Source organism: Poecilia formosa, unplaced genomic scaffold (assembly GCF_000485575.1).
Source record: "Poecilia formosa unplaced genomic scaffold, Poecilia_formosa-5.1.2 Scaffold508, whole genome shotgun sequence".
In the NCBI taxonomy this organism is placed as follows: Eukaryota; Metazoa; Chordata; class Actinopteri; order Cyprinodontiformes; family Poeciliidae; genus Poecilia; species Poecilia formosa.
The window spans coordinates 322,098-333,031 of NW_006800447.1; the positions used below are offsets into that span (position 1 = coordinate 322,098).

General features: G+C 44.8%; 1 protein-coding gene and 1 long non-coding RNA gene across 2 annotated transcripts in view; one reads left to right on the forward strand and one right to left on the reverse strand.

The window, feature by feature from the left end:
* Positions 1 to 2,544, forward strand: part of LOC107834039 (uncharacterized) — a 5,278-nt gene extending 2,734 nt beyond the window's left edge. Inside the window, exons 2-3 of the long non-coding RNA XR_001659824.1 lie at positions 546 to 660; positions 2,515 to 2,544. This is a non-coding gene — a long non-coding RNA (uncharacterized LOC107834039). The remainder of the gene's footprint in view (positions 1 to 545; positions 661 to 2,514) is intronic.
* Positions 1,170 to 9,651, reverse strand: wdr18 (WD repeat domain 18). Its single transcript, XM_007579123.2, has 10 exons — positions 9,377 to 9,651; positions 6,550 to 6,660; positions 6,335 to 6,468; positions 6,108 to 6,249; positions 5,809 to 5,952; positions 5,118 to 5,182; positions 4,920 to 5,044; positions 2,760 to 2,923; positions 1,451 to 1,519; positions 1,170 to 1,341 (listed from the first exon to the last, which is right to left on the reverse strand). Exons 1-10 carry the CDS (start codon positions 9,584 to 9,586, stop codon positions 1,213 to 1,215), a joined length of 1,293 nt encoding a protein of 430 aa, XP_007579185.2. The 5' UTR covers positions 9,587 to 9,651; the 3' UTR covers positions 1,170 to 1,212.
* Between the last annotated feature and the right edge of the window lie 1,283 nt (positions 9,652 to 10,934).

A 10,934-nucleotide genomic window follows, 5' to 3' on the forward strand; every position in this document is an offset into this window, starting at 1 on the left:
CCACAGGCTGATGGACGCCACAGGCTGATGGACGCCACATGGCTGCAGTAATCCAGGCAGAAGGAAGAACTCAGCACTGAAAGCTTCCTATTGGTCAACATTTCTAAAAATCTTTTTTTGTTTTGGTCTTAAGTGATACTCAAATTTTCTGAGATACTGAATTTGGGGTTTTCATTTGTTATAATTATCAACATTAAAAGAAAAAAACATGTAAACATTGAACATTCTCAAGAATTAATGTTATACAAGTTTCACTTTTTGGATGGAAATACTGATTAGAACATTTACATGATGTTCTAATTTATGACCAACACCTGAGGATGAACTGGTTCTCTGCAGATGAACTGGTTCTCTGCAGATGAACTGGTTCTCTGCAGATGAACTGGTTCCCTTTGATTAGTTAGCAGAACTGCTGAGGTCAGTCAGTCACCTGAGGCAGGTGTGTTGGAACCAGGTCAGGTCCAGATGTTGACCTAAAGCATCCCATAATAACCCTGGTGGCTGTTCAGGTGGTCGACCTGCTGAAGCTCCGCCCCTTTTAACAGGTGCGCCATGCAGAAAGGCGGCAGACGGAAGAATCCCATCGGACGTCTCGGCATTCAGGTCATGATCAGAACTCGCCTCTAGAAACACTGTTGACCTTCATCATCATCATCAGTGGTGAGTCTGTCTCTACCTGTTATTCTAAAACTTGCTAAATTAACCATATATGCTGCAAAATCAATATCTGATTTTATTATTAATCCTAAACTATGAATTAGAAATTATTCAGATAAATTAATATTAAATAGATTACAGACAAAAAGTTTAGTATTTTGTTCAAGGAAGTAACTTAAATGTGATTCAAAGCCAAGTTTGTCAAATAAACTGAACAAGAAGCCGAGTGATTAGAGGTCAAACTGTCTAGATCAAGTCACATAGAAGCTGTTTAGAGAAAGTGGGCAGGGCTTTGGCGCGGCACGGGGCGGAACGCCCCAGGTCACTGTGCCGACCCGGTGACCTTTCCCCCTCAACCCGCTCTCCTGACTGACGGCTCGGAGAAAAAGATACAAACAGAAATGCAGCCGATCATTTCATCAAACTTCTAGTATAAACTTTCATTTCCTCAGCCTCAGAAAAGCAAAAAGGGAAGTTGGTCCTGGTTGGTCTGGAGGAAAGACACACAGGAAGCTGATACAAAACGGGGCTTTTATTTTGTAGGACAGGAAGTGCTCATGTGGGCTTGGTGAGCAGCTGAGATGAAAACTCAAACAGATCTTTGTTGACCTTCTTCAGTGTCTGGACTTCCTCCTCCAGCTCAGCGACTCGCAGCGCCGAGTTCTCACCATCACCGCAGAGCGCCTGGGAAGGGAGGGGTCAGAGGTCACCATCATCATCATCACTATGGTTTTATTAATGGGACATGAAGTGCGTCGGGTCCGAACCAGAACCTGAAGCCCCGCCCTCTCACCTTGTCGCTCACAGCGTGCATCAGGGAGTACAACCTGTCAGCCTTCTGCAGGTACGACTCCTCCTCCTCCTGAAAACAGGAAACATGCCAAAATAAAAGCACAAAAGCCATGGCAGCATGCCTGACTTCAAAATAAGATGTCAAAGGAAAGGAAACAGACAAGTTTATTTTCAGAATAAAAGACTTTGGTCCACCAGGACTGTATGTCCTTCAAATTAAGACATCTGGAAAAAATCAGACGTTCATCTAGAGTTCAATGTTGAATTCTGATTAAAGGTTGATCGTATTTCTATCTGGGCTTGAAGATGAAGATGATGATGATGAAAACCTCATTTTGTTGTAGCTGATTTTATTTCAGATCATATTTAGAAAAAATAGAAAAAAATGACAAAGAAAATTAGTTTCAAAAACTAAAAGTCTTATTTTTTTTAATGAGTTGTTCAGAAAATCAAATCTGAATTTCAATCTTAGAATAAATAGAACAGAAGTGTCCTTTACTGTCCCACAGTGGAAAATTCGATAAATAAAATAAATTAATGATGCAAAACTAAATTTGCTGGCAGGTTCAATCAACAAACTAAACTTAAACTCCACTCAACTGAATATGACTCAAAAGAAAATGACATGTCAATATTAATGAGAAAAATTGCTTTTCTTTGCAAAATATCTGAGAATTCAAATCTGCAGATGACTTGTTGAAAAGCTGAATGGAGTTTCTAAGCTGATGTAGGGAGAAGTAGTGAGCTGTCAAAGAGCAAAGGTTTTGCTAAATGTGGAATTTCAAAGAATTTCAATGCAATTCAATTCATGTAAAAGTTACATTTCTTCAAAAGGTATCAGAGAAATCAGCAAAAGTCATAGAGCAATTCTCCAGAAGCAGCTGAAGGTTTTGATAAATAATCTGTTGAAATTGGTTGAAGGGTGCAGAAGTAGTAGGACTGGACAGGCTGGGTAGCATCATCTTTGGTTACCTAGCAACACTCCAACTCTTTGGTTACCTAGCAACACTCCAACTCTTTGGTTACATTTTTCACTTGCTGTTTGTGATATGTTTTGTTTTTCAGCTGTACAGTCCAGGCCTAAGAGGGAGCTAAGCACTCAAAAAGGGTGGAACATTTAATAATAATAATGTTCATTATCATGGGTTTTTTATGATAATGAACATTATTATTATTAAATGTTAATAAACTCAAATGAAACTGAATTTAACTCAGAAAACCATTGTCGTCTGAATGAATCCACTGAATTTGAAGATGAACGGATTAAATTAGACTCCAGTGGAGGCGGAGCTTCACCTGTGGACCCTCACCTGTGTATGGAGGGCGGGGCGGACCCAGGCCCCGCCCCCCTCGGCATCGGGGCCCTCAGGAGCCTGCAGGTGTCGGCTGAAGCGCGGCAGCGGGACGGCGGGCCGACTGTCCGGCAGGAACATGTTAGCTGAGACGGCCATGATGACGGCGTTGGTCACAGGACCTGAACACATAACAGGAAGTGACGTCACAGAGGGACCAGAGGCGCGAGCCTATCAGGAGCCAGGAGATGAAATGGCTTCATTAAAGATCAGTTTAATTTGTCAGGCTGTCGATTGATCCTGATTGGCTGATGAATCTATTTGCTGATTGTCAGATTATTGATCAGTTTGATGGTCAGATTAGCAGAATGAACTGAACTGGACAGACTGGTTCGAGCCCAGTTCATCTTCATGCTGATCTCATTGTCCGTTTCCATGGAGACGAAGCTGCAGCAGCATCACCTGGACCTGAAGCCGCTGCCTGAGTTCTATCAGCTGATTGGCTGCAGATTCCAGGTGAACTGGCTAAAGGTGTCCCGTCCTCCTGGTTCTGTTAAGGTCTAACGTTCTGAGGTGTTTCTGGGTCAGAACCCCATGAGAACTGGTCCTGATGGGACGGCCAACTGGACCTCCAGAGCCATCAACCTGACCTGCAGCAGGAACATCCCAGCAGGCTGGAACAGAACCCCTGGTCCGCCTCTCTGATACCAGTATCCATCAGCAACTGGTTCTGGTTCTGGTCCAGATAACAAGGCTGACCCGCCGCCTGACTGCAGGAAACTCCCCGATTCCGAACCGTTTCACCCGTCTGCTGGGGGTCCGGATCGGCACACCACTGGATGCCGCTCTGCTGGTCCAGAGTAAGAACGTCTGGACGTCCCAGAGGCGGGTCGGCCACCGATCATAATCTCCCTACTTCCGTGAAAATGTGTTTGATCGGTGATCATTGTCTCTTGTTGTCGATCACCTGAATCTCAGATTTCCCAGGCAGTGCAGCGTTTCTCCTCTTTCCTTCTCGATGCACCGGCACAGCAGCAAATTAGCAAAGTCGTGAGGAACTACAATGCTCCGAGAGTTAATGAGGACATTTGTGTGTTGGGATAGAAAACAGGGTGAAACATGTCATAACGCATCAACACAACGAATCTAATATGATATTTAAAAAACAAGAACTTGACAGAGTTTGGCTGCAATGCAGGAACAAAAGACATCCGGATCCATCAGCAGGCAGAGCAGCGCAGCTACCAACACTCACCGGATTAGCATCACGCTCAGAAAGCTAAACAAATAACCCCAACAATAATTCAAGCCTTTTAGCTGCGGCGTGAGACGCTGGTTCTGGTTCTGCTCCCGCTGTCGGACCGCCGCTACTGGTGGTAATATTTCCCAGACGGAGCCGCTCAGCCTCCAGACGGTGAGCTGATTTTACATATGTATTAGAACTTTTGCTGTCCTAACATGCAGGCACGTGCAGAGGGGGGGGCTGGGGGTGCTTGAGCACCTGCCCTTTTAGTGGTTTCTGCACGGCCCTGCTAACATGAGGCAGGTAATCTGTGAAAAAAATGGAGCTGCTCTGCCCCCTCCAGGTGTTCTGCAGAATTACACCACTCAGCCAGAAACAGCCAATCAGAAGCAGCAGAAAGCAGCTAGCCATGCTATTGCTGTCAGGTAGGTTGATCTAGTAACAGAGTTGATTATTTTAATGCAACCTGCATTTGACTTTGAATGAATGTTTCCTATTTTACTTGACAATATTTGATACAGGCAATGTTGTCTATAATTTAGGCTTTGAGAGCCTTACAGTGAAATAATGTTTTACTGTTTTATGTCGCTTTTTTGACTGAATAACTGCTGCACTGGGCCTGCAGGTATTTTGCATGTTTTTGCCTAAATTAGATGAATCTGTGGTTCTGTTCTGCCAGATCACATAGTAGCATTTATACCTAAAGAGAAACATCAACAGCCATGTGATCGGTATCGGGATCGGCAGGTGAAAACCCGATCAGAGCGTCTCTAGCGGCATCCTCACCACCCACAGCAGAACCGGGCCGGGGAGCAACGCTGTGTCTGTCCCGCCCACAGGGATTATAGGAGTTCATTAGAAAATCCCAGACCAGATCCGACCCGCTCTTATCCTGTCAGAACCAGAAGCAGATCAGAGAGGCGGGCGGGGCTTACCTTTGTGTGCGAGGCAGCGGACGCTCTGCCGGCTCTGGACGTCCCAGAGGCGGGCCGTCTCGTCCTGTGACCCGGACAGCAGCAGCGTCCCGTCCATGGACACGGAGAGGCAGGTGACCAGGCTCCTAAGGAGAACCCGGTCAGAACATCCCATGGGCCCGAACCGGTAGTGCCTCTACTGTAACCATGGTTACTCACCTGTGGCCCTTGAACACCTGGTTTCCCTCGCCGTCCGACTGGAACGACTTCTCCCGGTTCAGACTCTGCAGACAGAAACCGGAGTGAGACCCAGCAGAACTTCCAGAACCAGTCGGGTCCATTCTTGCCGTCAGGCAGAACCCGGCCTGACTCGGACCAAACTGGATCAAACTAGTTTTACTGGACCAGACCAAACTGGACCTACTGGTTCCAATGTGTCACCACATGTGGACCAACCGACCAGCAGAGGGCGCCGATGTTCCTGCTGGGAATGTTCCAGTGGATCGTTTGGGAACAGTTAGTCCCGACTCAGGCTCGGACATCTTGAATATGTCGTCATGGCAACGTCCATGCGTCTCGTGTTCTTGTTTCAAAGGACCGACTGCAGTAACAATCGGTTGTCCTTATAATCCAGGACGGGCTTTTCCAGTAACTATTGCCGGTTGGACCCGGCACCAGAACCGACGACTGGGACTCGGTGAGGAACGCGTGGGAAGCTAAAGTCCCATCAGAACGGTACCGGGTCGAGGGAAGGTTCTACCTGATCGGGCCTGGCTGACCCCTGGCTGACCCCTTCCTGACCTCTGCACCCTCAGTCCCATCTACAGGTGAACGTTACTTCCTGTTGGCTAACGAGAGGCGTTGCCGTGGTTTTCTCCAGGCCGCCTGACTCCGCCCCCTTCCCACTCACCTGGCTGCAGAGAGACACCTGAAAAATGTTCCCATCACGTCCTCCACAGAACAGGAAGTACTCTGAGGGGTCAAAGGTTACCGACATGATCTCCACGTCAAAGAGGACGGACAGCAGCAGCTCACCTGAGGAGAGCTCCCACACCTGGACAGATGCACAAAGGACAGTCCTGTTTCCCTGGAATAATCCTGTATTTTAGTGTATAATCTGAATATAATCCCAAAACCAACATAATCTCAATTTAACACCAGTAATCCAGATGTAATCCTGCCTGGGGGCGGGGCTACGCTCAGCCTCACCTTTGCGGTCTGGTCGAGCGATGACGTGGCGACTCTGGCCTGAGCTCCCATGTGACCACAGTGCAGGTCTGTGATTGGCAGAGAATGGCGGGACAGGACGTGGCGTGGTTCGGGGGCGTGGCTTAAATCCATCTGGACCACACTGAGGGACAGACACAGGTGAGACAGGAAGTGACCTGTTAGGCAGGTGGTTCGGCAGTTACCGAGGTAACCACCAGGTGAGTTACCTGCACACGTTCCACACCAGTGCCAGGTTGTCTTTGCCCGCAGAAACAAAATGGCTGCTGTCGTCGGTGAACTTCAGACACGTGACGTCCTGATAGTGTCGACTGAGCACTGCCAGCAGCTTACCTGTGCACACCTGGACCAATCAGAGCACAGAGTTTATAAACACACTCAGTCAGCAGAAGCTTATTGCTACCATGGAAACCAGTAGGCTCACCTCCCACAGGTAGACCGCCTCGGCGACTCCTGCAGCGAGGAAAGCCCCGTCAGGTGAGGCGGTGAGACAGGTGACCACACCTGGACAGACGATCTTCTGCTGCAGCTGGTCCTGTAAACACAGCAGGGTCATGTGACTTTTACACCGCCATCAGAAACGGCTCGGAAGATGGCAGACCTGTCCGCCACAAACAGGTCCAAGCCAGAGGAGGGGTCAAGGGTCAACATCGGCTCAGAGTCGACTGAAGGCTGCAAGATTTCTGCTTGTGCACCAGGTAAGAGACGGTGCTTTCAGTTACAGTTTATATTTATGATTTGTAGTAAAAAAAAAAAACATAATACAATTGACTCAGAATAAATTAATTCAAGTCCATCTTCGATTCTGATCCAACAAAAAAACCTAAAAGGTCAGAAACACACATTAATTATTATATCCAAAACAAACAATTGTCTTTGTATAATATAAATAAATATTAAATTCAGGCATTGATTTATGCATATTAAATGCATACATTATTTCTAGGGGGCGCTGGCCCAAAAAAGGTTGAGAAACACTGATTTAAATGGTTCATTTTTCAGAGGGACACACAGTGAGGGTATCGTGATTTTAGTAATTACATGTTTATAAGAGCGATTTTCTGTTGTCCTTCCATGGAAGCGGGCAGCTTTCAAACGGAAATAAAACACTTTAATATAAGTTGCTGCTTTAACATGATCACAGAACTGAAAAAAACATCTGTACAAAAATACCAGACAAAGTGAATCACAGCAACGTCATCAGCTGGTGAGATGCTGAACTGATGCGGTGAAGCTACTAGTAGCAGGAGAGAAGCTACAAGCTACAAACACTGAAGAGGAGGAGAAGAAGAAGAAGAAGAAGAAGAAGAAGAAGAAGAAGAAGAAGAAGAAGAAGAGCTGCCATCGATACAGTTGCAGCCAGGCATGATTTAATGTTACACAATACAATTTTACCAAGTTGCTCAAAGTCTAAACTGGCATTGTTGTGCATACAAGGTGTAAAGTTTACCTTTGACCAAGCGCCCCCCAAAGGTCCCCCTTTTGTAAAATTTTCCGCCAGCGCCCCCTGCCGTCCTCTGAACGGACCCCGGGGGACGGTACCGTCCACGTTGAGAACCGCTACTCTAGACTTTAACATCAACACCCTGAATGTCTGTAATTATTCTTTATTATTTCTTTTTATTATAATATTTTAATATTTGTCATTGGGGAAAAAAAGTTGCCAAAATTACACCGGTGAACTCTCTTGGTAAATAATGCGGACGGAAACTGACTGGCAGGAGTTTAATATCTGGGCTGAGAAGACCCTAACCCTGGATGACCCCATCTGTTGGTGAGAGCACCGCTGATCCACCTCCTTTTCTTTCTCACTCTTAAAATCTCTGTCAGGAAGCCTGGCAGAGAGAGGAGCGGATATGATCCGCCAGCCATGTCTCAGTAAAACACATAATACTTCAAAAAAAAAAAAAAAATCACATGTTCCTTATAGACGGTGATGTCAGTAACGCGTTACTTTTTTCAGTAACGAGTAATCTAATATGTTTCTATTTCAGATGCAGTAGTCAGACTACAGTTATCGAAATCACTTTGCGTTACTATCATCTTTCCTAATTTAATTTTATTTCCTCTACGCGTCTTGGGGAGTGACCGCCGTTTCTATGCGACAGAAAACAATGGAGCGAGATGCACATTTCGTTGCTGGAAAAACAGGAACTAGTTTTAGTTTTGGTCGCCAAGTTCGGTTATTATAAGCGGCTTTGGGCTTGTTTGTTTTTTCTACAGTCGCTTGCAGATTTAATGAGTTGCGGTTTTTGGGCTTAGAAATAAACAGACATAAACCCCAGAATTTGTCTGGGTTTTATGTCTTAGACCAGTTAGTCTTAGTCTGACTCTCCCTGTCCATCATTTCCCGGATGATCCGTCCCGCTGTGTCTTTGTTAATGTCAAGTTAATATGTTTGCTGTGAACGACGTCGAGCTTCGGTTGCGCTCCAGAAAACTGCAAACATTGAGATTAATATGAACAGCGCAATAAAACAGCCACGAAAGAACGAGTCCATAAAGTTGTGCAACTAAACGCCATTATAATAATTCATATTAAGATAAGTGTCACAAATCTGTGCAGAAGGATATCTGAGCTGTGGAGCTGCAGGAGGAGCTCTGTGTGCTGAGCTCTGACACCAAATGCAGGGCTGTAACGCAGAACCTGGAGGCTGGGGCTGGAGGGGGGCTTTAAAATCCTATTTATAGTTTCCCAGATACTAGAACACAGAAAAACACACACAAATAACTAAAGTTGTTTCTGTCCTGTTGTAACCATAAACAATCTTCCCTTCAGTTCAACCTTATAAGTGGAGACACATAGTTGATGTTACTATTATAAAATAACTTGCAATTAAGTTTTGGCAAAGCTCAAAGTAATTTTCACAGGTGGTGGAGCGTTGTTGTCAGCAGCTGCTGAAAGTAACTAAAAAAATTACTTTTAATGTAACTTAGTTACTTTCCAAATCAAGTAATCAGTAATCAGATTAGTTACTTTTTCAAAGTAACTATATCATCACTGCTTATCGATCAGATTCACATGTTCCTATTGGATCAAAGAACCATCAGGTTCGGTTTCTGTCTGAATTCCTCTCTGGAAGCAAGCGGGATTTTTAAAATCCGGCTCATCTGGTACCGGCTTGGACTCTCCGGTGTCTGTCGGGACTCTGAGTTTTCGCGCTATATGAGGCTCGATGTTCGGTGTGCTGGTCCGGGAACGCTTAGCAGGGCTGTTCGGCTCGGTTCGGCTCTGCTCGGCCGGGTCCTTACCTTCCTCTGGATCTCCCACACATTGATGAAGTTTTTCCCCAGCTGCGCGCTGAGCAGAAACTCCCCCCGCAGGACGGCGAGGCTCCGGGCCGCAGAGTTCCCTCCCCGGTAGGAGAGCAGGCTGGAGCCGCTGTGGAGGTCGAAGACGGTGCAGTTCCAGAGCTGGGAGCCCGAATCGCTGCTGATTACCACCTCCAGAGGAGCCGCCATGTTGGCTTCAGCGAGACAAGAAGGAGAGACGCTTCTTTTTCTTCTTCTGATTTTTAATGGCGGGTGACATCCAACATTAAGATGCATTATCGCCATCTACTGTGCTGGAGTGGGGACCGGAGTATTTCCCCCCCAGCATAAATTATTTTGTTCAATCCTGTTTCCTTCAGAAATGTTATAACTGCCTTGTTTATCTTATTATGTTGAACTAATATTCATTCTTAATGTCTCCACATCATATTTCCTAATTTCTTGTTTTAACTTTTCTCTACTTAGCCTGTACTTTTCACACAGGATTTTACATCCATACCACCCTCATAACCTGTTGGGTGTTTTCCTATCAAATGTAAAGTTTTATTTAATTCTGTATGTCTGAGCCATAATCTTGTCATATTCTACTTGTTCCTTTTGATTTCCTCCAATTATTTCCATATTTCCTACTTTCTTCTGTACATGAAATAAATTACGTTTAGTTCCTTCCTCCCACAATTATTGCCATTCATAGTTAACTTTGCTCTTAATAATAGATTTTATTTCAGACTTACAATATGTTATTTCCATAATTTTACCTTGTTTTAAAGACATCTTAGCTAAATGATCTGCCATGTCGTTCCCCTCAAAATCTTTAGGAGCAGTTGTCCACATAAACCTAATCTTTATTTGAGCTTGTGTTATTCTAAATATCATTTCATGAATCTCATATATCAGCTCCATACGACTTTCACATGAGACATTTAAAATTAGTGATGATAATGAATCTGAACATATAAGAACTCTTTACTGCTAACATTTCCACTGTACACACAGCTAAATGCTCAGCTGTTCTTTGCTTCATATCTAACTCAGGAATAGCTGAAGCAAATCCTGTTTTACCCAAAACTAAATCCTTTGAACCTGTATATATAACTGTAAAGGCGTCGCATATCATTTTCAAAACCTACCCAGTTATTATCTTTATTAAGCTGTATTTCCTTATGAACCTTTAGGTCTACATTCACACATGGAAACAATCAAAAAGGTGTAACTGAATAAGGCACAGCAGCACAGCATCTTTCCCTGTATCCCCATTTCCCTTAGAGGATTTATTTGCTTCTTCTTGTTGTTTTATTTTGTCATTAAATGCTGACGTTCCTCTGAATATTTGTTACATTCTAATAAAACATTCTCCACTGACTCCAGCTGAATAACTACAAGTCCCCGTTTCATGTTTCTCCATCCAAAAAAGAGATCCAAGGCCTGCATGAGCAGTTCTGAGACGTGATGTTATCACTTCCACTCTGTTACCCCCCACTGTGTTTTCTGCTGTCTTGATCATCACATTGTTCCTGCCCCCCTGCCACTTGTTTTC